This window comes from Anas acuta, chromosome 5 (assembly GCF_963932015.1).
Source record: "Anas acuta chromosome 5, bAnaAcu1.1, whole genome shotgun sequence".
NCBI classification, from domain to species: domain Eukaryota; kingdom Metazoa; phylum Chordata; class Aves; order Anseriformes; family Anatidae; genus Anas; species Anas acuta.
The window spans coordinates 26,932,384-26,959,047 of record NC_088983.1 but is presented as its reverse complement, the minus strand read 5'-3'; the positions used below and the strand labels follow the sequence as shown (position 1 = coordinate 26,959,047).

The following is a 26,664-nucleotide window of genomic DNA, read 5'->3' as shown; positions in this document are numbered from 1 at the left end:
AGCCCATGCAGTTTTATTTACTCTACACCCTCAAAATCTGTTAGAGGACGCTCATAAACAATTCCTTATCCATAGAGGAATCTGGTCTCCCAAAAGCCATTTGGACTAGCAATACCATTAAAAAAATAAAAGTCTTCACTGGTGGGGAAGCTATGGTGGATCTCTTCATACCTCAAATATCCCTTAAACAGAATACTTTTCCTTCCTAAAATGTCACTAAGTAACTTGTTTTCTAAAAGGAACCTTACAAATTGGAGGAAAAGCACAACTCAAAATACCTTTAATACTTTCTACTTTTTATTTATTTTCCTCATATTTACAGCCTAGTGTTAAATAATAAAAAGTGCTGCAGTATTTGAGATGAGTTTTGTACCTCATCTCGTATTGACTATGGGCAACACATTCCAAATTATTCCCAAATTCTTGCCTTTCAGTTGAAAGAAATGCAAAAGAACTGAAATTTGAGAAGGAGGATAAAGGAAATACAAAGATCTATCAATAAACTTTTAACAGCTCAACAAGAATTCATTTCTGTTGTACTTATTAGTGCATAACAGCTTTTATGTCAGCTGAGGACGTAATCTTTAAATAGAAAGATTAAAGATTAAGTTCAGATATGATACCAGAAAAAAGCGAAGACAAAATTAAAACATATTCCTAATTTAAAGCACAAAATTTTCAATTCTAGCTTTTTTTTTTTTAAATGCAAGATTCTTATCCTGAAAGTAGCAAACATTTTTACTACCTACTTGACTACCATTATATGCTCCCTTAATCTGCCCCACTGCATGAAACTTCATGCACTAGTCACCCAGATGACACAAAAAAGGGAATATGCAAGCAGAGCAGAAATAGGTAACTTTTACTGTTAACTCCAGACTGTACAATAAGACCCAGCTAAGGACTAATACAGCAACTGCTGTCAGCATGCCTGTAACTTGCATATACCTCCTACTGCCCTGAGAATTCAAAGTAACATTTTTGTCCAGAAAAATCTAGGTTTCTCCTTATATTCTTTTCCTACCTGCACTTTAAGAGACCAGCTTGTGGTCTTTGTGGACACTTGCATGTTAGTTGCTCCACATAATTAGCCTCCAGCTCGAGTCTGTAATTGCAGTAGATAGGGCTGCATATTTTTAAAAGCTACCCCAAGCTTAGCAGCAGCTGTGCATGTTCCAAAGAACTCAGTGGAATAGCACATAGTGGAATCAGGTCATTCTGGGTGTAGATCTGAAGGCATATCCAAACAAAGCAGCATTATCCCATACTGGATTTTAGAACTAGCCTGAAGTAACACTGGGATTTCTGTTTATCTTCACTACTGCTATTATTGCATTATCTTGAATAATGGCACTGCAGACATGCTGTGCCATGCTGCAACCTCACACTCTTTTGCCACACAGATCAATGGAAGAATGTGGGTATGTATAGCAGCCAAAAACAACTGCGAGAGTATAGGGCCAAGACTCACTGGGTTTCCCTGAAGGAATATTCTTACCCAGAGCCTGAGGCTCTGCATATAGTTGCAAGGTATTACGCCTGAAAACAGAGCTCTTGAATCTGAAGCAAAGACATCTCACCACAAATGAGCTCATCAGATCCATCAATGCAATCTGGAAAGGAGTCACACTGTTGCTTCAGGAGGATGCACTGGCCACTGGCACATCGGAACTGATTGGGCAGACAAAGTGCTGCACAGAAAGAAAAAAAAGATAAAGCACTACAGGCATGGCAGCACCTTAAGAAAACCAAAACGTGAGACATGTCAAGCCACAAATACAAACAGGTATGCACCAGAACACTTGTTTTGCTGCAGTAGGTAAAATGCAACTGCATTTCTCTGATTCTTCCTTCTTCTTACACATCCTACTTAGTGGGACTAAAATAAAATTCTGATCCCAGTAACACCACATCCTTTGTCAATTTGGTCCCATTGAGGCAAAACTGGGAATAAATCAGCAAGAATCTTTTACTATAATTAACAAAGTGTAACTGATCACCTGCCATTTAAAAAATGTAGTAACTCGATATATCAAACCTTATATACTCTATGCTATCTTATGACACGCTATGAACTCTTACTCGGCTAAGTAACTGTTAAACTTCTTATCTATATACAGAAGCCTCCATTTCAGCAAAAAGGGTTTGTTAATTAACTCTGGAATCTCTGTGATGTCAAAGCATATTAAATGATAAGTAAACAGAGTTCTTATGAGAGCTAGTAACCAGCACCCCTGGAAGGTTCACTGTATAGAGAAAAACAGAATCATTTGACAGCTTAGCTAGGCTTATGGGTAACGCTTTTTTTCCCAATTTGAAACTAAAAATCATAAATGTACATCAGGAATAGTTAGAATCCCAAGTAGGTGCTTATGTTAGAGCCAAGAGGTAAGGAAAATGAATCTTACTATCACAATCCACTTCATCAGATTTATCTTGGCAGTCAATTTCTCCATTACACCGCAAATGTGCATCAATACATTGTCCTTTCTCACACTGGAATTGGGATGCAGAGCATATGGGGCAACTATCTTCATCACTCTGGTCATCACACTCTGGAAATCCATCACATCGCCACGCCATTGGGATACAGTCAATTTCTCCAGTTGCACAGGTAAATTGGTCTGGGGAACAAGTTGGAGGTTCTGGAGAAAGAGGAAACAAAACACATGTGTGCATTCAATTTTAGCCCTTTTGACAGAGTAAAATGAGATAGACTTTTTCCACAGATGGAGAAAATCATGCTTATGCATTCACTTAAGTTCTTCTGTAAAAATGCAAGCTATTTTTAAAGTGCTTCTATCCTCCTTCATTAAGGAGAAACGTTCAAGAATGAGACGAAGTATAATCAAGAGCTTGAAAAACAAAAATGCAAGTAAAAATCCAAATGTGCTTGGTTTTTCAAAATCTTCTGATTTCTAAGTTTATGAGTTACGATTATTTGGTGTAGCAATACTGAGGACTGCAAATAGAACCAGTGACCTGGCAGCTGTAGGTAAGATAAAGATTCCAAATATACACATCAAGGTAGTTCTTGAATTAATTTTGATAGGAACGTCCTGTTCAGATAATTCAACAGCCAGATTACTAGTTCTGTCTGAATCAAGAGCCACATATGATTCTGTGATTTGCTACATGGTGGCTTCATTTGGCAGGCACAAGCTTGCATTTAAAAGCTCGACAGGAGTGTTCACGAGGGTACATGGACAAATATTCTCCAATCAAAATAGCTACAAATCTGTTTGGAAATACTTGCTATGGGCTGCTACTACTGCAGACCAGATAGATCAAAAAGCTGTTGCAGGCTTACAGAAGGATTAGAATAAAAACAAACAAACAAAAAACAGAGACTGAAAGGAAGGCCCCTTAATTTTTACATTTATAGAAGATAAAGTAGCGAGATATAATCTCCCATAGGCCATGTTTTTGTTTTTAAACAAAAGTATAGCAACAAATATAAGTAGATTGTTTTATTTTCCCTCCTGCAGATGTAACTGCCACTACTCTGAAACCACATAGCATGTTGTGGTCATGGGAAAGAAAACAGTTTATAATAGAAAGGACTGTCCCATGGGAGATCAGAGCTCAGCCAGAAGAATTAAATCCACAGCAAAATGAGTATATAATAAAGCCAAGACAACCAAAAGGGACAGATGACTGAACACCCAGAAAATAAATATTTTTTCCCCATTTTAAATCCCCTCTACAAGATTAAGGTAACAATTTTCAAAAATCCTGGGACTGGAAGATCGAAGTCTAAAGAGAAAGCCTACCAACTGAGTTTTTGGCCTCTCATTAACTAGACAGAACAGTGTTTCATGTTATCAGGCCAAATTCATTTGAAAGACTAGAATGGTGTGGGAATCACATGCACAGTTTCTGCTACTAGGTTATCATGGGTTGATTTAGTATGATGTTATAAGCAGTTGTTTATAGCACAAAGCTGTCACATCATAAAACCATAAGAAACTCTCAGTGGAAGATGCAACTGTTTTAAGGTCCAACAGAAGTATTCTGCATGCAACGAAAAGTCACATGTCCAAAAACTTAAGCAGAAAATCAAAGGTCACATTTAAGACACAATGCAGCATATCACGTCTAAGAAAACACTGTGTGTAAATACGTGTTCTGGATTTGAATGCAACCTCCTGCAGAAAGTTCATATAATTTTATACCATATACAAGTCACAAATACCCTGGTGGACAAGTTTCTTGCATCAGTTACAAACTGATTTTGGTCACTCTGGCTTCATTCATTTAGTTATTTTTGAAAATATCTTATTTTAGAGAGAGAGTTCTCAAGACCTATCAGCGTATCAGCTTGTGACATAGTCAAGACCAATTTTCCAATGGTTCTAAGAATACATCTCCTCAATCCCATCTTTTTTTTTTTAATTATTATTATTATTATTATTATTTTTACCTTTAACAGTTGTGCTAAGAAGTTTACGTAACTCACCTCCACAAGTTAAGAGATTCTGTAGAAGCACAAGGTGCTCTGGACATGAACATCTTGGAGTCCCATCCCCTTTGGCAATGCAGATGTGCGAACACCCACCATTGTCACGGGAGCATGGATGTGCAGCTGCAGAAACATACAAAAAGGAATATTAGTATTAAAAAAAATCCTAACTACTAGCTAAGGCAAGCTCACAAAACCACTCATAAAGCAATTCTGTTTTCAGTAAATAAGATTTCACTAAAATTCATAGGAAGATAATTGCAGGATTTTTCAGGTCTGTGCTCAAGAGATGATTTACTGCTACACAAGGACTACGTCTCTTCCAGACACAGTGATATGGAGACCTTTAAAAGACTTCTAAAACAAATTTGGGAGCTCAGGTGAAGAGAAGTGAGAAAGCAGATTTGAGAAGGTCACACCTAAGATGTACCTACATATCTCATCTGTACTTCTAGAGTAGTCAGGCATCAAGAATTAACATATATTACTGCAGAATGCCACCCTTCCCAAAATCCTCACGAACTCTCCTCTAATTTCAGAGACCTCTTAACATCCAGCCCTACCACTCAGCTCCTGTTCCCCCCAATAAGCCCTCACCACTTCCCTGTTACTCACAAAACTGCAGTGTAAGAACACACACCCGGCGGAAGACACATGGCTGTGTTCCCAAATCAGTTATTCAGAAGCACTGAGTACCCAAGAGCTTGTAATAGAATCAAACTAAATTAACATTAGTTGGATGAGAAACAGGCACAGAGAGGTGAAGTCACTGTCTGAAGACCCCAGCCCGTCTGAGTGAGAACAGAGCCAGTCTCCTGCCTGCTTATCTCATGTCTTAAGCGTGCCGAGCATCTGCTGGAGTGATCTGTGGAGCAGGAGCCTCTGTTATTCGTGATGCCACCGAACAATGCATTCTTTACTACTAGTGAGGAGCAAGAATTTCCACAGGGAAGAAGTAGTATAAATATCATTATTTCTGTGCCAAAGTTGTTTTCCATCTGTTCAGACTTCTTAGCGGTCTGCTTTCGCCCTTAATAAATTAATCAATTTAACATAGCGATGGAAACATTACTATGTGAGGCACAGGTTAGCAGGTTTTCTGCTAGCAGAAGAAGTGCACGCATACTTGTGTGGGCATGCACACTTGCACATGTTATTTTTACCCACTTGTAACAGAAGTCACCTATATTGGATAGATTTCAGATGTAAAAAGCGATTTGCTTCAGTGCATCTCTGAATAAATATTACTCTTGCCATAAAAAAACAGACATTTTAGAAAACACATTGATATAAAGTCCTCTTTTTTTTTTTCTTTTATTAAACACAAATGTCCCCCAAGTGCCCTTTACAGATTAATCCTACACAGGGTCACCATACAAGTTCAACTCATCTTAGGCCACAAAGTCTGAAGAGGCCTTCTGGTTCCCACATCTTGTGCTTTTATATTCTCAGCAGGCCTAGTAAAAGCAGGAGGAGCTGCAGGTTGCCACCCTGAGGAGCAACTGCTTCAAGGGGATTCTGCACTCTCCCTCAGGGCACTGGAACTGAGGCACCAGGCCAGAAAAATAAGGTCCAACCATCAGCGACCCCTGTCAGAAGGGATCAGCTCCACCTCGGTAGGAGAGAAATTCCACAACCACGGAAGTTCATTTTAGGAACTTCCCGCCTATTCCCCCTCCCTTACTGGAGGCTTCTATGTTATCAATTGTGCTGAGTCAAACCAGTCACATTTTAGAAATGGGTCTGAAATGCCTCAAGAAAAGGCAATTACTATCCTCTCCTTTCTTTTTAAAGATTTTTTTGAACTCTGTTACTTGGTTGTACTTATATATACACATAAAATTAAAAACCGTAATTCCAAACAACTTTTAGAGTGAATTCAGTATCATGTGAGCTCGTGCAAAGCAACTAACTAAGGTGTTGTGAAATTGCACAGTCTAGCTGAACAGGAGGACTCCTCTGGACAAGAGTAAGAAACTTGTTTATCTTTCTGTTCTAGAGTCCCAGCCCTCCAAGTTGAAAGCACTCCATGTCTTAACTTAAAGCCCACAGGGCAGTATTATTAAAACACGCAGCTGGATGAGGAATTTGAGACACAGTGGCCAAGAGTCACAGAGAGATATTTAAATAAACTCACAGAATTCCTCCATATCGAGTTCTTCCACAGCATGAATGCCTGTTAGGTGAGCGATTCGGCCTTGAATTCTAGTCCTTTTGTATCCGTTAGTTTTCTCCACTCTCTCAATCATCTGCTGCTGACGATCAATCCAGTACAGGTGATTCCCCAGCACTGTCAGTCCCATCGGCTGAAGGATGTTGGAGTCCTCCAGGGTCACGCGGTTAGCACCTGAGATCAACAGAAACGACTTTTAACTCATTTCAGCAACAACAAAACCAAACCAACCAACCAAAACAAAATAAAAAACACACAAAGAAAAAAAAAAAAAAACACTACATTTTGAAACACGCTCTGACATGATTTTGGGGGTTTCTAAAACCAGCTCCAGTACATTCATTTCAGAAGGAGCTCTTAGGTTAACGGCTCCATTTGTCTTGGCAGACCATGGCAGTACTTGTTCAGTTTCATTTCAGGTAAGTGCAACAAATTATTACAAGGGCAAGCAGATCCAGTATGAAGCACAGCTCATCCTTGGGTACGTTGGCTCATCAGCCAGCCATGAAGAGCCTCACATTGGCATGGTCTGTTATAAATAACTGTGAGCAGTTTTGTTATGGTTTTGGCTGGGATAGAGTTAATTTTCTTCATAGTAGCTGGAATGTTTTGGATTTAGGATGAAAATATGTTGATTATACACCTATGTCTTAGTTGTTGCAGAGTAGTGCTTACACTAAGTCAAGGACTTTTTGGCTTCTCATGCTGCCCTGCCAGGGCGGAGGCTGGGGTGCACAGGGAGCTGGAAGGGGACAGAACCAGCACCGCTGACCCAAACTGGCAAAAGGGATATTCCATACCATGTGCATCACGCTCAATCATCAAATTGAGGCTGCCGTTGCTTGGGGACTGGCTGGGCATCATTCAGCAGGCAGTAAGCAATCACATTGTGCATTGCTTGTTTTGTTTATTTTTATTATTTTTAATCATTTTGCTTTCCCTTTTTCTTTCTTATTAAAATGTCCTTATCTCAACCTGTGAGTTTTTGCTTTTTGCAGTTATCTCCCCTATCCCACTGGGTTGTGGAGGGTCTCCTCTCTTGGAACTTTTTTTTTTAAACAATACATTCACACACCTAGCAGTAAACTTTGTTGGAATGTACAAGCAAGAATTAAATAGAAGTAATTAGCTTTACTGCCATTCCTATCATAAAACACAACACACAGTAATCATGCAAAACAAGAATCAAGCAATCAAATCCTGTCATATGCTATATCACATCCTCAGAGATAATGATCGCAAAAAAAAAACTTATATTCCAGCAAGCATACTTCTTTCTTCAATTTCTTTCTTTCTTCAGTAACCAAGCAGAAAACCCAAGTTCCGTGTTTAGCAAAAGTGAAATGTAACTCAAGAGGCTTTTAAACAAGATCATCATCAAATGTTCAGATTTACTGCTCTACAAAATAAATCTCAATCAAGGTATAAAAATCTGGTTAAACAAAAATGAATGTTGACTGCTTTTAATTTTATTTGCTTGCAGTCTTCTATCATGTGCTGCACTACAGTTAGTGGCACTTAATTGTTGCTTTTGTTATGCTTGCCTAGGGTGAACAAGAGGTCCCAGATTATTCTATTAATTCACAGAAAACATTTTTAGTGTATACCACACATATTTGGTTTCAAAAATGAAGAATACAAAACAGAATTATAACTTGGTGCTACCTCTCATCTGATGTTTCATTTTAGAATAAAGGCCTTATGCCTGCTTGCATTTTACAAAAAATGGAAGTTTTCAATATCTACTCAAAATGAGATTACTGAATCTGGATACATAATAAAAATGCTAATGAACAGTAGATTCAACTAATTTGCTGCATAAATTATGTGGAGCTCAGCCAAGCATAAGAAGATGACATTTATTTCAATTACAGACTATTAATTTTGCACATAAACTTACTGCCCACAACTCTCGCTTGACTGCCATGATGAACGTTGCCCAGCATACATTACCGTGAAATTTAGAAAACAGAATAAAGAGAGGTCAGAAATTCTTGTACTTGCAGTTGGTGTTTTAGTTCTTTATCACTGAATATATTTTGCTTTCAAACCAATGAACAAGACACCTGTTTTGTTTCATTTTCAGAAGGAACACTCAGGAAGTGTGTATGATAGCACAGTCCTGGTTGTAATCTGATGCATCTTTTATTGTACATGCTTCCACTGGATTTTACTCTTGTAAGGACATACGTAGAACAGAACCAATGCACTTGCACTGGTTTCATTCACTAAATCAGACCCTTAGTAATACTCTCTAGCAGTGCAATTCCTGGCATGTCCTTTGTCTTCTCTTAAATGTACAGATCTTAAAAATTAGAAATACTGTGAAACATAACATTTTGACAAAAGAAGGTATACAGTGAAAAAAATACAGGGTATTTTGTTCATTTGCTCTGCAGTCTGTGAGCACCATTAATCCCTATGAACTTCAGCAACATTGGACCATCAACGATAACTGTTCTTTTGTCAGACTCTGGGGTCAAACTTTGAAAAAGCAGAAGTTTCAGCTGTATTTAAAATAAGTCAAGAATGGGAAAACCTAATTTACAAATTATATAATGAAATCCTCCTTTCATTTTCTTAAGTGCTAAGTTGGTAATTTCCATTTAGAAATAAAAGGCAAGCTGGTATCCTGAGGACATCCTAAAACCATGAAGACACAAGGTGTCTAGTGACACTTGCAAGCTAGCAGTCCTGCTACAACCCTAGCCTCTTTGAACAGCCTCCCAAACAGGCTACATTTAACGGTTTTTGGGATATACCTTCAAGCATCATCTTTTTCCTCCCTCGTCTATAAAAAGCTGAACATTGGTGATTTGTGAAGCTCTGGAGAGAGCATTGGAGGTGGTGACTGATTTATACTGAACTATGCTGGATTTGATCTTAAGTAAATGACAGTCCAAATAGTAATTCTAAAAGGAGAGGCAAAGAGCACTGATAGCACTGGATGACGCCATTAGATTGTTGTTTAGAAAAATGAATAAAATGAAAAACAGAGTGAACAGAAGGATATTTTCAGCAGATACGCTTAAAAAAAGGTAAAGAAAACATGCTCCAAGTGTTGAATTTCCACAGTAATTAAGTATTCTAGTTACCAAAATGAAACAGATGTGTAGTCTTTTCAAGACTGAAATTAACACTTAAATGTAAATAACATTAAGGTGGAAGGACACCAACTGCTGTATTTAAAATATTTGAAATTAAAGCATTTTTTTTATAGATTTTTCCAGTCACTTCAACGATAATATAAAATGCTACTTTTTAATTGACTGATATGGCAGACAAGTTATTTGCAAATGTTTTATGTGTGTCTGAAAAGCATCAATAGCTCCAGCTGAAAAATCCAACAACTTTGCAAATAAGTGTTCACTCTCTGGACAGGTTTGTAGTTCTTTCATCCCTCTCTGAAAGTTAATAAGTTGAGTATTGGTCACCCGAGCATTTAGCAGGCTGCTATTAACTATCAGGGTATAGGGAAAGCTTCAGAAACCTCCAGAAACATATAATCTCCCCAAGTCTGTGAGGGAATAAGATTGTTTGGAACTGTCTAATCAGCAAGGAGGACACTACGTAGAACTTCAGTCCATTTTTTTCAGCAGCCTCAATTTACACTAGAAATCCTTTTGCTAGCATATGACCTATTTAAAAGTGACAGCTCAAGAAATACTTTTTGAGGAAATAATTCAACCCAACCTAACTTCGGCTATCAATTTTTTTCTGAAGCTGTAATACAAGACTGCAAAATATTTTAAAATAAAAACGTTAACTTCTAAAAAAAAAAAAACAAAAACAACAAAACAACTACAAAACAGCTCAGTGGATCAAATTACAGGGAGCTTTAGCTAGACCAACCATAACCAGAGTTCTCTGGCTACATGATGCATGGCTTCCAGTTATTGCTTTTGTTTACTCCTGTAGCTTTCCTCCACTTTATCTTGCCTTTAGGGTTAGATTCTTCAGTTGTAACCCCATCGAATAAATGTGCATGAAAAGCTTTGTTTCAATATTAACCAGAGAAAGTTTAGTTTTCTCTGTAAATAAATGGATTAAAATATAAGTCCAGTATTCAAACCTATGCTTATATAGAGTTTCCATGTCACCCAAAGGAGGAATGCATACCACATACAAAGGAAATGGCAACCACAGGATACAAACTACCAGAGTGTGATGGCCTAGCTGCTAATTTACTCCTATATCACTTTAGTAAAGTCCTTTTGCCTTAGACTTAGATCTAAAACAGTAATCTACAGACTGCTTCTGCCTTTTATGCTGTACCACGCAAGGACTCAGCTTGTCTCCAGCAAGAAACACCCACCTCTTGTGATCCTCCTTGCCTGCTAGCTGTGACTCAGCCTTGCATGCATGCTAAATCCAAGGGGAAAAAAGGCATGCTTTTTTACATACATGTAAAAGCCACAGCTAGGTCCACTGCGTGCTACAGCTTCATTAAATAATACGGCTTTCTGTTACATGGGGGTCATCTTTTTAATCTATAGCAACACTAGTTACCAGCCCTCTCCTCAGCTCATCACTTCTCACAGATACATCTCCCCTCTCTGAGGCCATCAAAGTCTCAGTCTCTCAGTCTTCCTTGGTACCTCTTCTCTCCCTCCCGTTCTTGTAAAAAAGTGAACAATTTTCACCTATTTTAGTTCACTGCCTCTCAAAGGAAGGGATGTGACTATATGGGATTAAGAGAAAGTCCATCAAAAATTGGAGGCTCAGCTTTTTACGGCAGCTGCCAATCACTAGAACAGCCCAGTTTCTACTCCCTGACACTCATTCACTTCTCTCTGTACTTCCTTTAGGAGTTTAATTTTTTCACACAAAGGAAGAGAGAATGAATCACAAGTGACAAGACACAGACATTGGATCCTCTGTGCTACACTGCACATTTCTCCATTTTTCAGCACTGCCAACTGCTTTAGAATTCAGCGATGAACAGCGCTCTGTAAGAAGCACGTGGTGCTACTGCTATAGATGTGGAATAATGCATTATTTTACTAATATGGAAAAAGTGCAATGAATTGACATCTCTCCACTGTTTTACAACACTGGTGTTCCAGGTGAGCTGCCTTATCATCCTTCTTAGAAAAAACTTTGCTACCCCTTCCATTTGTTCTTCTGGTTACCTTGATTTAGTAGGCTGTAACCTCCAGAGAAAAAATATTGAAGAGTTATGCAAACTTCTAAGCCAGAAGAAAATAAAAAGCAGGAGTAATTTAGTGGTGCCATGACTAGCAACACCTATTTTAATCTGATCTTCCAAGAGTTGCTTTCAGAACATATCAAAAATCAAATGTCCCTCTTGGAGGGTAGCAGTCATTACAGACACATTTATTCCAATCACATCAAAGACAGAAGCCCACCAGCAATTGTTAGCTGTGCCTGCCTGCACAGAACTGGCAACTGTGGAAGAAGTTACTGGGGTCAGTATCAAAGAGGGAATGATGTCCTATACATCACACGCGCTGCTCCAAATGTTTAACTGCATACCACATACCTGACAAGTCACAGCTTTCGATGCGCTTCAGATCTGCATCCACCCAGAAAAGCTTTCCAAGTTTGTTGTCAATCACCAATGCTACGGGGCGGATCAACCCAGTGGTAAAAAGCACTTCTCTCTCTGTGCCATCGAGGGCTGCACGCTCAATCTTGGGAGCTCGCTCTTGCATGTTGGTGAAGTACATGTACCTGAGAACAAAGCCACCAGCTGATTAACTAAAAGCTTCAGGAGTCAAGGGAAGCAGCTCACCTTCACACACAGGTTCTCAGTTGTAAGTGGGGATGGTGTACACAGGGATGACTGGTGACTATTGCTCCCAACTGCACAGATCCAGATCTATGCAGCTGCAGAAGCTCCAACATTTGCTAAACGGCATATTGAGACAGCCTAAAAATAACTGCATTTCTCCTGAATACACCAGGCCATAAAATGCTTCAGCATTCAGCACTGCTGCCCTGCAATATTCCTGCAGTGGAGGTAGGGATTATAAGAGGCTAGCACAGAAGACTTTCTGCAACTGTCCTCAGGTAAAGCTCTCCCCACCTTCTTTCTGACAAAAAAACAAATTAACAAAAACCCGCAACACAATTACCTCCTTTCTGGGGTTCCTTTCTTCACAGCAAGTGTAAGTTCCTACTAAACTTAAGAGGAACAATGATCACAGAAGAAAGAACAACTGAGAATGTCGTGTTCCTGATGGCATAGTTCCATGAATACTTTATATCTGCCTAAGCCAGCTCAGCTGCAAACAGGAGCAGCTTCTGCTCTCCTCTGCATAATTAAAAAAATGGCTTGTGCATCCACACAGTGAACTGAGAACTCCTTCAGGGAAAAATCTACCATTTCTTCAGTGATACATAACTTGGGCAGATTCACTGCTGCATAGGCATTCCTGATGGCATGAACGAGGAGATGCAGCAGTGAGAACGAGCAAGCCAAGGGAGAGCTGGAGAAAAGGATTTCTGGAACTAAGGCAGGACAGTGCACAGATCTGATTCAGCCCTCCCAGGTAGTCAGTGTGCTCTTCTACATTGTCTCTCTCCCATTTTTACCTCTTTTAATTTAAAAGCAGGTTTACCTTTAATTCATTTTAAAGCCCAACCTGAAAAGTTGAATGTTTCAGTGATCAACAAACCCAAACTCCCATTTTAATGGGGAATGAGGAAAGTTTTTATAAATACTAACAATGTCCAAGTGAGTTAGTCCCAATCAGATTAGAATCTTTTCTCTAATCCCCCTCTTCCCACAGCAGCTTTTGAACCATGCAGTGAGCATTGTACAAAATAACAGTCCCACAAATGTTCCACGTAGGGTCTCTGAGTACTATTGTATCCACACAGTTATGAAATATTGTCATCCAACATCTGTCAAACACATATCAAAGCCACCTAAGAGTAAACTGGGGTTTAAGCATCTAACTTATTCGAAGGAACAGCAAAAGGGCCATCTTTGACCTCTAAGTGTAAAGTTACCTGCCACTTGAAGTGGAGATGTGGGTCTGCTGAATCTAAACAGAACTGCTTTACAGCAAAACTACAAATTTTCTTCCTGTGGGAAATCACTGCACTGCCTTTACCTGTCTTAAATAATTTCAGCATTTTTTGAGATACACATCAAGACAGAATTGACTTTAAAATGTCTAGAATGTAAGGTTATTTTGATTTTTTTTCAACCTCTATGCTATTACATTAGCAGGAGTATTTCTATCACATGGAAGATCCCTTTTTTTTTCTGGAAATACATGTTTTATGTAACTGAACATTTACGAGGTGGATCCTCAGCTGCTGTAAACACAGTTTATAGCAGTTCCTGTTTTTTCTGGATTTGGTGGTGAGGTTGTTGCCTGCGCACTCACACAGTGAACAGAATAAGGTTGTTTTGTTGTGCTTTCCCCACCCATCTCAGTTCCCCACTGTAACGTACCACACGGCTGTGTGAACATCTAAGTTGGCATACCAGAGGAGGCAGAAAAGGAAAGAACAGGAAGAGAAAATTGGATAACTTTAAAACCCAGAATCAGGCTATCAATCACCTATAACCTGAGCGATTAAATATGCAAAATTTCTCCTTTTTAAAATACTCAGATGCATCACAAGATTTGCACGCAGCTGACATATCCCAGATGTGCTCTGTGTGAAGAACAGAAAGGAATCTCACCCTCGCTCTGCATTCACCACAATGGCTCTGGGCTTGTCGTGATCTCCTCGCAGCACCATCCCAATTGACTCGCCGTTCAGTCTGTGGACATTGACTGAATTTGTGGCCTCACAGGTCCAGTATAAGGTATGGCTGTATATATCAATGCTGAGGTCATGTGGCTGCTTCTCGGGATTCTGGCTTTGGTTTGGAGAACTCATGACAGTAAAAGGCTGCAAGACAACGTATAAGGAATGACTTCTAATAACTATTCTGTATGAACTCTGATTGCACAAAAAGCACAGTTTACCTATGTGAAAGGTCCAGAAATACCTAAAATCACAAGGAAGCAAGTACAACAAATGTAACAAAATACACAGGATTCAAACTGCGGATGAGAGGGAAAATATCTAAAGAAAATCTGTAAGGTAATTGTAGAACACACTAAGGTCTCCCCTGAGCCTCCTTTCCTCCAGGCTAAATAACTCCAGCTCCCTCAGCCACTCTGGAGTACTGGAGCATATAAGAAGTCCCAAAAGGAAAATAACCTTTCAGTTTGACATTACAGAGGCTCCACTAGTCTACTGCTAATCCCAGTGCCATTGGGATACTAATACCACTGGCAGGACTCCCAGCATCAAAGGAGGTTTCAAAGGTGACTGGTTTTGGTCACATCAGAATGGTCACGGGAAAATGGTGTCTTCTTTAAAGTGTCCTGATATGGCATTCTCAATCCAAAAACAGAAACAGCAGTGAAAGAAAAGGTTGTATGGGTCAAGAAAGATGCATACACTATTCCACACTCAGCTTAAGCGAAATGAATTACTCAAAACAGAATTAAGTGAGAAAATTACAATATATTTCCATAGTTTGGTTTTAAGCCACCAAGTTCTACATTGTGATGGAATGTTTTCTTTTTATTTAAATCTTTATCCCTATCTTTTCTTGTCAGCGTGCCCAGAAATAAAAAGAAGTAATTCTTATCTTGAAATCAATGATAATGTAACCCAAGTATATCACGTGCATTGTTTGCAAGAAAACAAGAGTTAGCAAATTTCAGTAAAAATAGTTAGTGAAAATTGGAAAGTTAAAATTTGCAGGGGATCTGCATCTTCAAAGCTGTGCGGCCAATGTAGTGGAAAACACAGAGCAGACAAATCTCCATTGCAATTTACACCTAGCGAGTACCAAAGAGAAGCTAGACTGCAACAATTAGCACCTAGCACAATCCAAAAGAGCAAAAGAAACACTCCTTCAAAATTCATCCGCAACCCAGCTAGCTGCTTATCCTAAGATACCTCTTCCAATCTTAAAAGAAATTGCCAAAAAATCAAATCATCATCTCTTTTGTTAAAGGGCACTGTAAGATCACCAATTCCCCAGACACATGAAAAGACCAGCTCAGTTCCACTGAAAACACATTACATTGTTTAGATATGACTGCCCAAAGCTAAGAAAATATACCTCGCCCATTCTCCATTTCCTTTTGTATTCTTATTCGAACTACAGCTTTTAAAGAATCTGTTATTCTGTCCTGGGACTTAAGCAATATTAATGGACAACACTGCCCAGAAGAACAGCACACTTCTTTCCACTGTTGTATGAATAACTAGCAAAGAAAAACATTTATGCACCTAATTCAGTAAAACGATTTTGTATGCACATAAGTCTACCCCTATGTGACACAACAGTCAGCTTTAGCAAGGGTTTTAACTACAGCTTGGATAGCTGTGAGAGTTTTCATTTTGTGACAGCTTTACAATGATGACAATATGATCACACAACTGTCATGCACAATATTGATTTTAGAATACAATTTCTTTTTCTAGTATAATTCAGAGATAGTGAGCCTGCCTGACTTCATTGCCCACCCTTAGCTAAATATCACAGTTTAAGGGTTCACAGTCAGGTTGGAAATTAAGAGGAATTTCTTCTCAGAAAGAGCAGTGAGGCATTGGATTGAGTTGCCCGGGGAGGTGGTGGAGTCACCATCCCCTGGGGGTGTTTAAGGAAAGGCTGGACGTGGTGCTTAGAGCATGGTTTAGTGGGTGACAGTGGTAGGGGAACGGTTGGACCAAATAGTCTTGGAGGTCTTTTCCAACCCTAATGATTTTAGGATTCTAAGGCTCATTGTTTCAGGTACATATGATATACATAGACTATTACACTTCCTGGTGTATAACTTAAAATCAAAATCCTAAAACAAACAAACAAAAAACTCCAGTAATCTTTACATATAAACAGAATATACATGAATAAGCACTAGCAAGAGTAAAGTTTAAACTGATGACTCCCTGGTGCAGGGGACAGGAGGGGAAAGTCAAGCATGAATTGCAAAGAAAGACCCCTCCCCACTAAAAAAAAACAAGTATGTACACCATGTAAACTTGCCTGAGTGCCATCATCTTTGGCTCTTTTTATAATATTCTGACGTCCATCTACCCAGTAGATCAGTTTATCTAAGGGATCATAATCAATAGCCTTCACGTTCCTTAGACCATGCATAGGCAGGATGATATCTGGACTTTGCTGATCATCTGGTATCATTCGGCTGATTGCAGACTTCTGACTAAATAACAGGAAACTGGTAGGGGCTGAAACAAGTCAAAAAAAAAAGAGTATAAGTAACACCAGCAATATTGAGAAATAACAAAGTTGCACAGTTTTCCTACATTATCCTTTTATCTAGTTGAACTTACACAAATACGCATAAACTGCCACAAACTTCAAGTGCATGTGCATGCTGCTCTTCAGACTACCAAGAAAGCTGTTTTTTGGGTGCTATCTTTGTTGACTTCAACAACGTTTAAGACAAAAAGAATTTCTCTTCCACCCACCTACACACTTAGTTAAAGACTAGGAAAGCTTCAATCACACAGTTGAATCACCTGGAAAGCACTTCCAGCAAAACAAGTAGGACCAGACTTGACAGTGCTGTTATTTCTAAGACTTTAAATACAAATCTTCATCCCTAATCCATATCACAAAAATGGACATAAAACTCCACATTCTGTCCTCATATTTCAGATTACCTTTAAAGACAGAACCTTTGAAATGGATTTCTGCTACCCCTTCCCTTTCATAGTGGTTTAGGCTGGAACGGCTTGCACAAACTGCTTTTGCTTTACCCATTAAACTGTCTTCATTTCAACCAAAAAGAGTTTTCTCACCTTTACCCTTCCATTCTCTTCCACATCCCACAATGGGAAATGAGTGAGCAGCTGCAGGGTGCTTAGCTGCTTACTGGGATTAACACACAACAGTCCTTTCTGGTACCCAACATGGGGGCTTGAAGGGTTTGAGATAACAAATTTGAGTGGAGTGGCCTAGACTGATTTTTTTTAGTTCTTAAAGCTGTTTAGCTACTAATTGGCAGGCTGTTGCGCTTGCCACAGGACTTGCTTGCTTACTGTGTATTGCAGTGCTTGGCAGTTCGTTGCTTTTTACTTTCGCTGTTTGCTGCAGTCCTTATCATCTTACTTTGCTGTGCCTGGGAACATTTTGATAACAGCAGCAGCCATGCGCCTGGGCTGGCAGGTGGCCAGGGAACTGCTTCTGTTCCCATGCTCCTGTACTGGACAGGCTGGAATCACAGGGTGAATTTGAGTCAGAGGGACTGTGACCTGTGGGTAAGTCCACGAGTGAGGCAGGTGCACCCCAAAGCTTTTGTGGACATCGTTAAGTCCACACTGGTATATCTCAGGTATACCTCAAAGCATCTGTGGCTATGGAAAAGGCCATCATAGATCACCTCAAGGTGGCTGTGGATAAGATTATGATGCAGGAAATGTGCCCCTCAAGGGATTGCAGCCCATGAACAAGACCATACAGGAACAGTTCCACCTCTACCCATGCAAAAATCCATGCCAGAAAAAGGGCAAGGGCAGGAGTACATTGCAAAGTTAAGCCCTATACAATGGTCCAAACAGACCAGGGATGGAGATTATATATACCTTTAAATGGTTGTTACCCACGATTTGAGTTGCATGTTACAGGAAATATTATAGCAGGAACCATTCAAACAAGCCTCAAAGAAGCAGCGCAAATGCAGAAGTGACCTGAGATGATCTGGTTTTGACGTCCAAGAACTCCACACAACACTGTTTCTCCTGTCCTGAGTGACCACCTTAACACACAGAACCCAAGTCATGGGCTAAATGAACTAATTGGACATTTTATGGACATCTTTATGTGGGAAGCCTGTAGACTAAGGGAGTAATATCAATGTATGAAAATTACAGGACAGAATGGGAGACGGTTGTTAATGGATATGTATTGGATACTGCTGGACCCAAGCATGACAAGGTGCATGACGTAAGGGGTGCAGATTATCCTGGTTTTGGCTGGGATAGAATTACTTTTCTTCACAGCAGCTCATACAGTGGTATGTTTTGGATTTATGACCAAAACCGTGTTGATAACACACCTATGTTTTAGTCATTACTGAGCCTCCGGGCCCTTTCTGCTTCTCATGCTGCCCCACCAGCCTGGGGCTGCAGAAGAATTTGGGAGTGGACACCATCAGGACCACTGACCCAAATAGACCAAACGCCAAATGGCTATTCTGCACCACATGGTGTCATGCTCAGCAATAAAACTGGGGGAAAGAAGGAGGAAGGGGGTGGCATTTGGAGTTATGACATCTGTCTTCCCATTTAACTATTACACGTGATGAGCCCTGCTTTCTTGTAAACGGCTAACTGTCTGCCTGCCAATGGGAAGCAGTGAATGAATTCCTTACTTTGCTTTGCACGGCTTTTTCTTTAGCTATTGAACTGCCTTCATCTCACCCCAAAAGTTGTCTCCATTTTATTCTTCTGACTCTTTCCCTCAGGAATTAGTGAGAGAGTAGCTGGGTGGTGTTTAGCTACCTACCAACGTTAACCCACAACACTTTCCTATGCTGAAAGAAATCACAAGCACATGGCATCCACAAGCAATGAGGAATAAACTAGCAAACAAAAAGGCTTACAACTACAGTTCCTGCTGTTGGGATCCAAGGTATAGTGAGCAGCACAGCCGCACCTAAATCCGTTTGGTATGGCAAGGCACAAGTGACCACAATGGCCATTATTTTGCACACAATCATTCAAGCCATCCTGACGTGAAGAATGAAAGACCAATATATCCATCACAAAATCCAGATGGCCCTGAATAAGTGTCCGGTTCTTCCCACTGGTCTTGTCTGCTCTTTCTATGCTGTGAAGATTCCAGTCTGTCCAGTAGATGTAGTCACTGTATTGGGTTAATCCGAATGGATGAGGTAGATCATCTGCTATGATTTCTCGTTCTTGTCCTGCAAAAATAAATATAATCAACTAAAACACAATTCCCAAGCCATGAAGCAGAGTGTGATGGACACTAAGAAAAAGTTTTTTCTTCCCCTTTTAAAATAAAACCTCATTTCACCAGTCAGCATCACGGGATTCATTATTAAGCAGTACCTGCTGAATAAGGAACCTGAACACTAACCCTCAAAAATGTTATCCTGGCAACTTCTTGCCTATAGAGCAATCTGAAACCGTGCCCATGTGTTGCCATTTAAATAAATATTGCTCTATTTCTTACACAACATCACAAATAAATACTGGAAGACATATTCAAGAATGTTATCAGCTCCAAGACTTAGGTCAATAATAATAATAATAAAATAATATATACAACAGCAACATATAGGAAACTTGGGATTCGAAGAGAACAAGCTTTTAGAAACTACAGTGTTTCACTCAAGAAACAAATTATTTGCAGTGCAATTCAACATACAGATACCCCAAAGGATTTGGAAACCATTTGTTTGGCAGAAATCCCAGTACTCTCACACTCAGTGGTTCAGTTAGCAACATTCAAAACAGATTTAACACCTCTAGAGCATTAGATGGCCTCTGCCAGAGATTCACTACTAAAGTAAGGTCTTCCTATAAATCAGCCTCCTAAACATTTTCAAGCACAAAACTCCCTGAATCTCTGCCACTTTATATCAAGTGAAGATTCATCAGCATCATCTCTCCCTGCCTCAAACCAATATTCAAATGCTATTATTTTACAGAACATCACCTCTTTTCCCCCGCTTCACTTTACCTTTCACCCTCTCTCATTCAGACAACACTGGAGAAGGAATGGAAAGCATACAATAAAACTAAAAACCCATTAAGCCATTTTTTTCTATAAAATACTAGAACTAGGTATAGAGGCAAACTTCACAACTACTTTTAGGCATCTGAAGTGTCCAAGTTAAGAGCACAGATATCCTGAACACTCTCAGGTACTTAGATCAATCCTGGTCTATAGTGATGAATTCAGGGTTGAGGTTCTTTTGAGGGAAGCAAATAGACTACCTGAATTTTACTAGGCACTAGATGGAGAAAAATCTCCCAGAACAGTGATTTTGGCCTGCTGGGTAACATTTATAATGCCTAAGAATAAGCTGGGACAGCATTCAATCATCCACTTCAGAGTGCATTATTTATTGCTGGTAGGGTAGGTGCTTCTATCACCAGCTCCCATGCATATCCATCCTGGCCAGGAGGCCAGCAGTGCATAATACAACTCAAGTTCTAGTCTAATAACATTTCCTTAACCAATAAGTCCACATGCTAGAAGCCTACCCTACAATCTGCTAACTTAAAGGACAAGCATACAACGTTGTTAGCTTCAGCAGTCCTCCTCTCCTACTTTCTCACCACAAATTAATGTTAACCATTGGTTCAGCTTTAGAACTAGTTTAATTTACCACAGATTATTTGAATATTGTGTTTCTTCTCAATACCACAATCAGTTTGTAATCCAAATTTGCCTCTGGCTATTTTGTTTCTCAAGTATAATGCAGAAGCTTAGCTTTGATAGATCATGCATTAGATGAAAATAAACAAACAAACAAACAAAAAAAAAACCCACCCACAACTCTAGATAAAGAAAAAACTTTCATGCAATTTCTAACTAGCATCACCCATTCAAGCAGTTCTTATCCCAACACAATGAATACAAGTGATGCAAAATCACTGTTAGCCTTGGAATCCAAAACTGCATAGCTTTGTTTTCCAGAGATTTCATCCATTTTTGTTATGGCTTTTCAGAATGTCCTTTTCCTAAACATCCTGCTCAAATGCCAACTTGTAAATAAACAATTTTTTTTTACCTGTAGATGGAGAGCATACATAAGCCAAAACTGACATACAGTCACATCACCAGAAGAGTATGTGATTCTTTCTAACGCTTCTTTTTCTTGGACATACACAGTGGCCTAAGAAGCTATCAAAACAATTACTTCAACTCATTTAGGTCATCAGCTAAAAATGAAGTCCTGCAGCTCAGTATGTGTACAGAAGCATAAGAAGGTGCAAAGGTTAAGTCAAAATGCTGATACAACTTTTTTTTTTTTAATGTTCATTCAGAACATGTGAGAAAGCCTTTTCTCCATTAACAGATTTTTTCATTTGTTTTTCTCTCTCTCTCAATTATAGAGTAAGATCTTCAAACAAAAGCATATAAAACCTTGTAGCAGATTCTCCATACTCTGAAGATACGCACACACAATAACACCTTAAAAAAATATCTCTTTGTAATACTAGCTTTTCACAGAAGATTTAAAACTAAGTGAGTTGCAGGGAAACCGCATGTGTCATCAAACAGAGCATTGCTGCAACAATCCTGTATGAGTTTTCTTAAATACTGTATGTTTTTCCACACAAAGCCTGCTTTTTATATTGGATTCCCAGAGGTGTTAGTTAATTCCCATCTAAACAAAGGCCTCTCTTTGGAAATGGGACATACGACGTCAGGTCACAAGCTTCTGGATTCCATCTCTGACGGAATGCCAAGCAGTACCTTGGTTTGGATTTCCAACTAATAAAATTAGTTGGAAGCTGGAAAGAGAGACCTGGATAATAGTTTGACAGAAAATCAGCATCAAGACTGGGAAGTCAGAGCTGGTTTATAATGAATCTGTTAGCCGTGTTCACTTTCTCAGAGGTCATATCTCTAATTTTGTAAAGTGCACGTAATTTCATGACAATACAGAGAAACAAGATTAAAACAGTATTATATTTCACTATCATCATTAAAAATACCACGTGGTTATTAATTTAGGAAGCTTTCATTATTATTATCACTATCACCTCCTCAAGCATTTAACTTTCTGCTCACTCTCACGATGAAAATATACATGCAGATTTAATATAAATCATATTATTTCAATCTTTCAAGTTACTGCTTACCACAAATTGGTACGTACATGCTTTAAGTCTAATAAATTTAACAGACTTAACAATTCAGAGAAAAAGACAATTGATTTAACAGTTCATTATGGAATCACAGAACTGTAGGGGTTGGAAGGGACCTCAAAAGACCATCGGGTCCAACACCCCTGCCAAAGCAGGTTCCTCAGAGCAGGCTGCCCAGGTAGGCATCCAGAAAGGCCTTGAATATCTCCAGAGAAGGAGACTCCACAACCTCCCTAGGCAGCCTGTTCCAATGCTCTGTCACCCTCACTGTGAAGAAATCACCACTCAAAAAAAACATCAGGGTTAGTTTGGAGACAATCATTTCAAGAATGTAATTAAAACACTCTAAAAATCTACTCAATCGTTTTACTGTGGCCAATGCATATTTCTGTACTGGATGGAGTAACACTGATGTAATTTAAAGCCAGAATACCTAGCATATTTGACGATTCAATCATGCTGGTGTCTAAGTCAGTCCAATATAGCCTTTGGTCTGCATAATCAATAGTAAGGTCATTGGCACGACCCACTTTATCCACCAAAGTGATGCTGTTTGTTCCATCCATATATGCTCGAACAATCCTAGGTTTACCTCCCCATTCTGTCCAGTACATGTACCTGAAATGAGAAGCGGAACAGAAAGATTACAACTAGGTGAGATTTGAGTTTGGCTCTATGTTTTCATTTCATTGCTTTCAAGTTTTCCTTTTTTTTTTTTTTTTTTTTTTTTAATATTTGAATATCCCATGTGGTTATAGGCAGTTAATTACTGTATATTAGAGCACCCCTTTTTTAAACATAGAGAGAAAAACATGATCAACAACTCCCAAATTTTCATTGAAACCTGTAGGGTTGTGGAGCTTAAAAAGCCTTCATTGTGTTTTCAAGGACCCTGAAGAAATGAAGCTATATAAACTGCCAAGTATCTTGTCATGTAAGAGTATGAACGCACAGAATTTTGAAAACCAACACTATCCCTTACCCTTTGGTAGGATCAAGAGCCAAAGACCGTGGATTGTCCAAGTCCTTCCACACAAGGACCTGCCTATACTGTCCATCCAGGCGGGCTACTTCAATTCGGTTGGTTCCAGTATCTGCCCAGTACAGGTTCTTTCCCATCCAGTCTACAGCCATTCCCTCAGGATAATCTAGCCCAAATTCAATCACGTGTTCAACAGAGCTCCCGTTCATGAAAGCTCGGCTTATAGTCTGGAAAACAATCATGTAAAAATATTTCAGCATTTACGGATACTCAAAATGAGAAGTTATTATGAAGCCTGGCATTCAAAAAGAGGTTAGTAGTAAAAACAACAATCAGTCTGTTACATTTTTAAAATAAATGTCTGTTTAAAAGAAAACTGTATAGTAATTCACAGGATAAAAAGACCTGAATATTCGGAAAAATTAACAGTACAGTTTCTGATGACCAGTTCAAAGCATCTTAAGAGGACATGACTTTCAGAAAGCACTGTATATCTGCAGATTCTTCCTTGACCCGTCTTCCTCTCTGACATTTGCATATAAAAGTATTTATTTTTTTTTAAAGTATTTAATTCTCTCTAATGTGTTAATTCTCATGAATGCATCATAATTCAACAAAACCTGAATTAATTTTTCTCTCACAATCAGTCACCTTGAGCAAGTTAATTGCTCTCATCTACATTTTGGTTATATACAGTCAGCTAAACAAGCCATAGGGTAAGGACTGTGTACATATAAATAAGCTCCTCCTACCAATGAACAATGCCCAAATAAACCTTTGGGAACATCCAGGACCAATGTACAATTACCCTCCCTTGTTATCACATTAATGCTGAACATTTTACATTTATTCCTAACTGCCTGCTAAAATTTCAGGTATTGATTTCTTAATCATTTGATAAATGAACATATAAGAATAAGAGATGTTTTACATTTTTAAAGGTAAGTGTCAAAACCAGAATTCATGTGCTATATGTTTAGGGATGCAGTGGTCATCAGGGGAACTGTCTATGGAAACAGGAAGAGGGCTCTGAAGTTACACTGCCTACTGCCAAACTGCAGAAAGTGGGGGGACAGAGGGAAGGACAGCCCAGGCATTCTGAAATGTATGCTGATATGTATGTGAAAACACAGTATTCCTGGATAATTCAGGAGGCCACAGACATGTAAAATGTTGTTCAGTTCTGCACAGTAAGAGTGGGACCCGATTGATGCAGCTGAAGTAATGTATTTTCCACTACAAATGGTTAAGACAACCGTAGCCCCAGCTCTCCACATGCTTGCATGAGATTTATTTAGAAACCGTGTCTGCAGCACACTAATTTGTTACACTGGCACTGTTCCTAGGAAGGTATCCACACCACAAGCAGCACTGTTAATGCTGAAGCACAACCCTCATTAGTCTTCCCAGAGAGGCTATGAAAATTGCACTAGCCCTGCCATCGCTACAATTGAGTTTTTTCCTATTATGGCTTTGGCACATTGGCAAGGAAACTTCAACTGCTCTTGGAAAAACCTATTAAGAGGCTAAACAGAGGAATTCAGCTCCAGTGAAGTGACTGTGTCATTTTCTACCATTACTTAATTCCCTTCAAAAAGTTAAGCAACACTGATGAACACCACAACGTTCACTTCAGCATGCACCTGGATATGAACCAGAACACATCAAACTGAAGTTTCAAACTGCTGGGGAACACAATGACACAGAGGTGGAGGCTGGTAGGGGGCAATTAACACGGCATGGAGAGGACTAGATCAGTACCCTAGACTCCTCTGTGACAAGCTGGAGTCATAGGCTAACAGCAACCAATACAAAGCTCTCTTGCCAATTGTTAATATTAAATAAGATTGTTTTCCAAGTCAAAACTGTAAGGGGGGTAGAAAGCTTGGGGGGTTGCCAAGCTTGGTGCTTAAATTACTCTACTACGTGACATAAAAATGGCATTTCTAGGACAGGGACATATACGGATGCAGCCCATGCAGCATCTGAGACTTCAGCACTCAGTATGAGCAAACACCACTTTGGATTTTTATTTGAAGCAGGAACATGCCTGTCACCCAACTGTGCATTCAACAATGCAACTGTCTTCATCTCCAAGAGTCTCCTTGGATGCAATTCAATGACAACACTAGCAACTGCAGGATAGATCATGTAACAGAGACCTTTGTTAGATCAAAGGAACTGCTCTGTGGCATTATATTCAGGGAATTCACATGTCAGTAATACCTTCAAACTAACATCAGTCCAATAGATTCTGTTATCAGAGACATCAAAATCCAGAGCAGATGCCTCTTTGACTCCAGTTAGAGGAATAGCAACATCATTATTATTGGTTTCAAGGGAAATCCTATGAATGGCTGCTCTGCTTGTGAAAACTAAGAAGGCTTCAGGAATGATGCAAGTCTTCATGTCACTCAACAGCTCAAGGCCAATGGGACAGGCACACCTGGTCTCCTGGGGTGTAAAGAAACATAGATGGCTGCAGCCTCCATTGTTCTCTGCACATGGATTAGTTCCTTAAAAACAAAACAAAACAACAAAAACAAAACAGATATTAGTGTATTACGGAGACAGTGTGAAGGGGAAGGGGAAGGCTGAGAGGAAGTGCAATGTAATTACAAATCTTCAAAATACGTTAACTCTATGGGTTGTCAACAGAGAATTCTAAAAGAACCACTCAACATTGGATCCACCCAGCCCAGGCTTACCAAACACTTTGGCAACACTTGTTGCTTTAAGGCCCATTAAGTCTGGCAGCTGATCAATAATAATGTCTCTGCTAGCCCTTATCTTGTGAACTCTTTCAATGCTTCGTCTCTGCCAGTCAGTCCAGTAGATGTAATCTCCTAGCAGTGTGAACCCAAATATATGTGGAAGTTTATCTTCTAGGAGGGTTTTCCTCATTGTTCCATCAACATTTATGACCTGCGAGACACATGAGAAAAAAGGAATAAATAAGTGCTATTTAAAAATTTTCACTATGGACAGCACCAAGTTCAGTAACATTTAAATCAAAAGACTGTAACTTTTCTTTTCCCATGCAATCCAATCTTCCATTTGCTGCTAGAAACACTTCACAGGTTTACAACCTGTGCTTTAACCTAGGCAATGCATTGCCTGTGACTGAAGTAGAAATTTAAATAATCTCTGCTATCATTCAGATATTATTTCTTTATTTAGAATCAA

The 26,664-nt window shown here is 39.3% G+C and overlaps 1 protein-coding gene across 2 annotated transcripts in view; it reads right to left on the bottom strand.

Moving 5' to 3' along the window:
- Nucleotides 1–26,664, bottom strand: part of LRP5 (LDL receptor related protein 5) — a 143,837-nt gene that overhangs the window by 8,606 nt on the left and 108,567 nt on the right. For both annotated transcript variants that reach the window (XM_068683386.1, XM_068683387.1), the window contains exons 8-19: nt 26,187–26,403; nt 25,705–25,994; nt 23,479–23,705; nt 22,930–23,114; nt 19,250–19,573; nt 16,669–16,871; nt 14,299–14,510; nt 12,139–12,329; nt 6,600–6,809; nt 4,460–4,585; nt 2,409–2,645; nt 1,581–1,691 (exon numbers count right to left, since the gene is read on the bottom strand). In XM_068683386.1, coding sequence (XP_068539487.1) covers nt 1,581–1,691; nt 2,409–2,645; nt 4,460–4,585; nt 6,600–6,809; nt 12,139–12,329; nt 14,299–14,510; nt 16,669–16,871; nt 19,250–19,573; nt 22,930–23,114; nt 23,479–23,705; nt 25,705–25,994; nt 26,187–26,403 — 2,533 coding nt within the window. The remainder of the gene's footprint in view (nt 1–1,580; nt 1,692–2,408; nt 2,646–4,459; nt 4,586–6,599; nt 6,810–12,138; nt 12,330–14,298; nt 14,511–16,668; nt 16,872–19,249; nt 19,574–22,929; nt 23,115–23,478; nt 23,706–25,704; nt 25,995–26,186; nt 26,404–26,664) is intronic.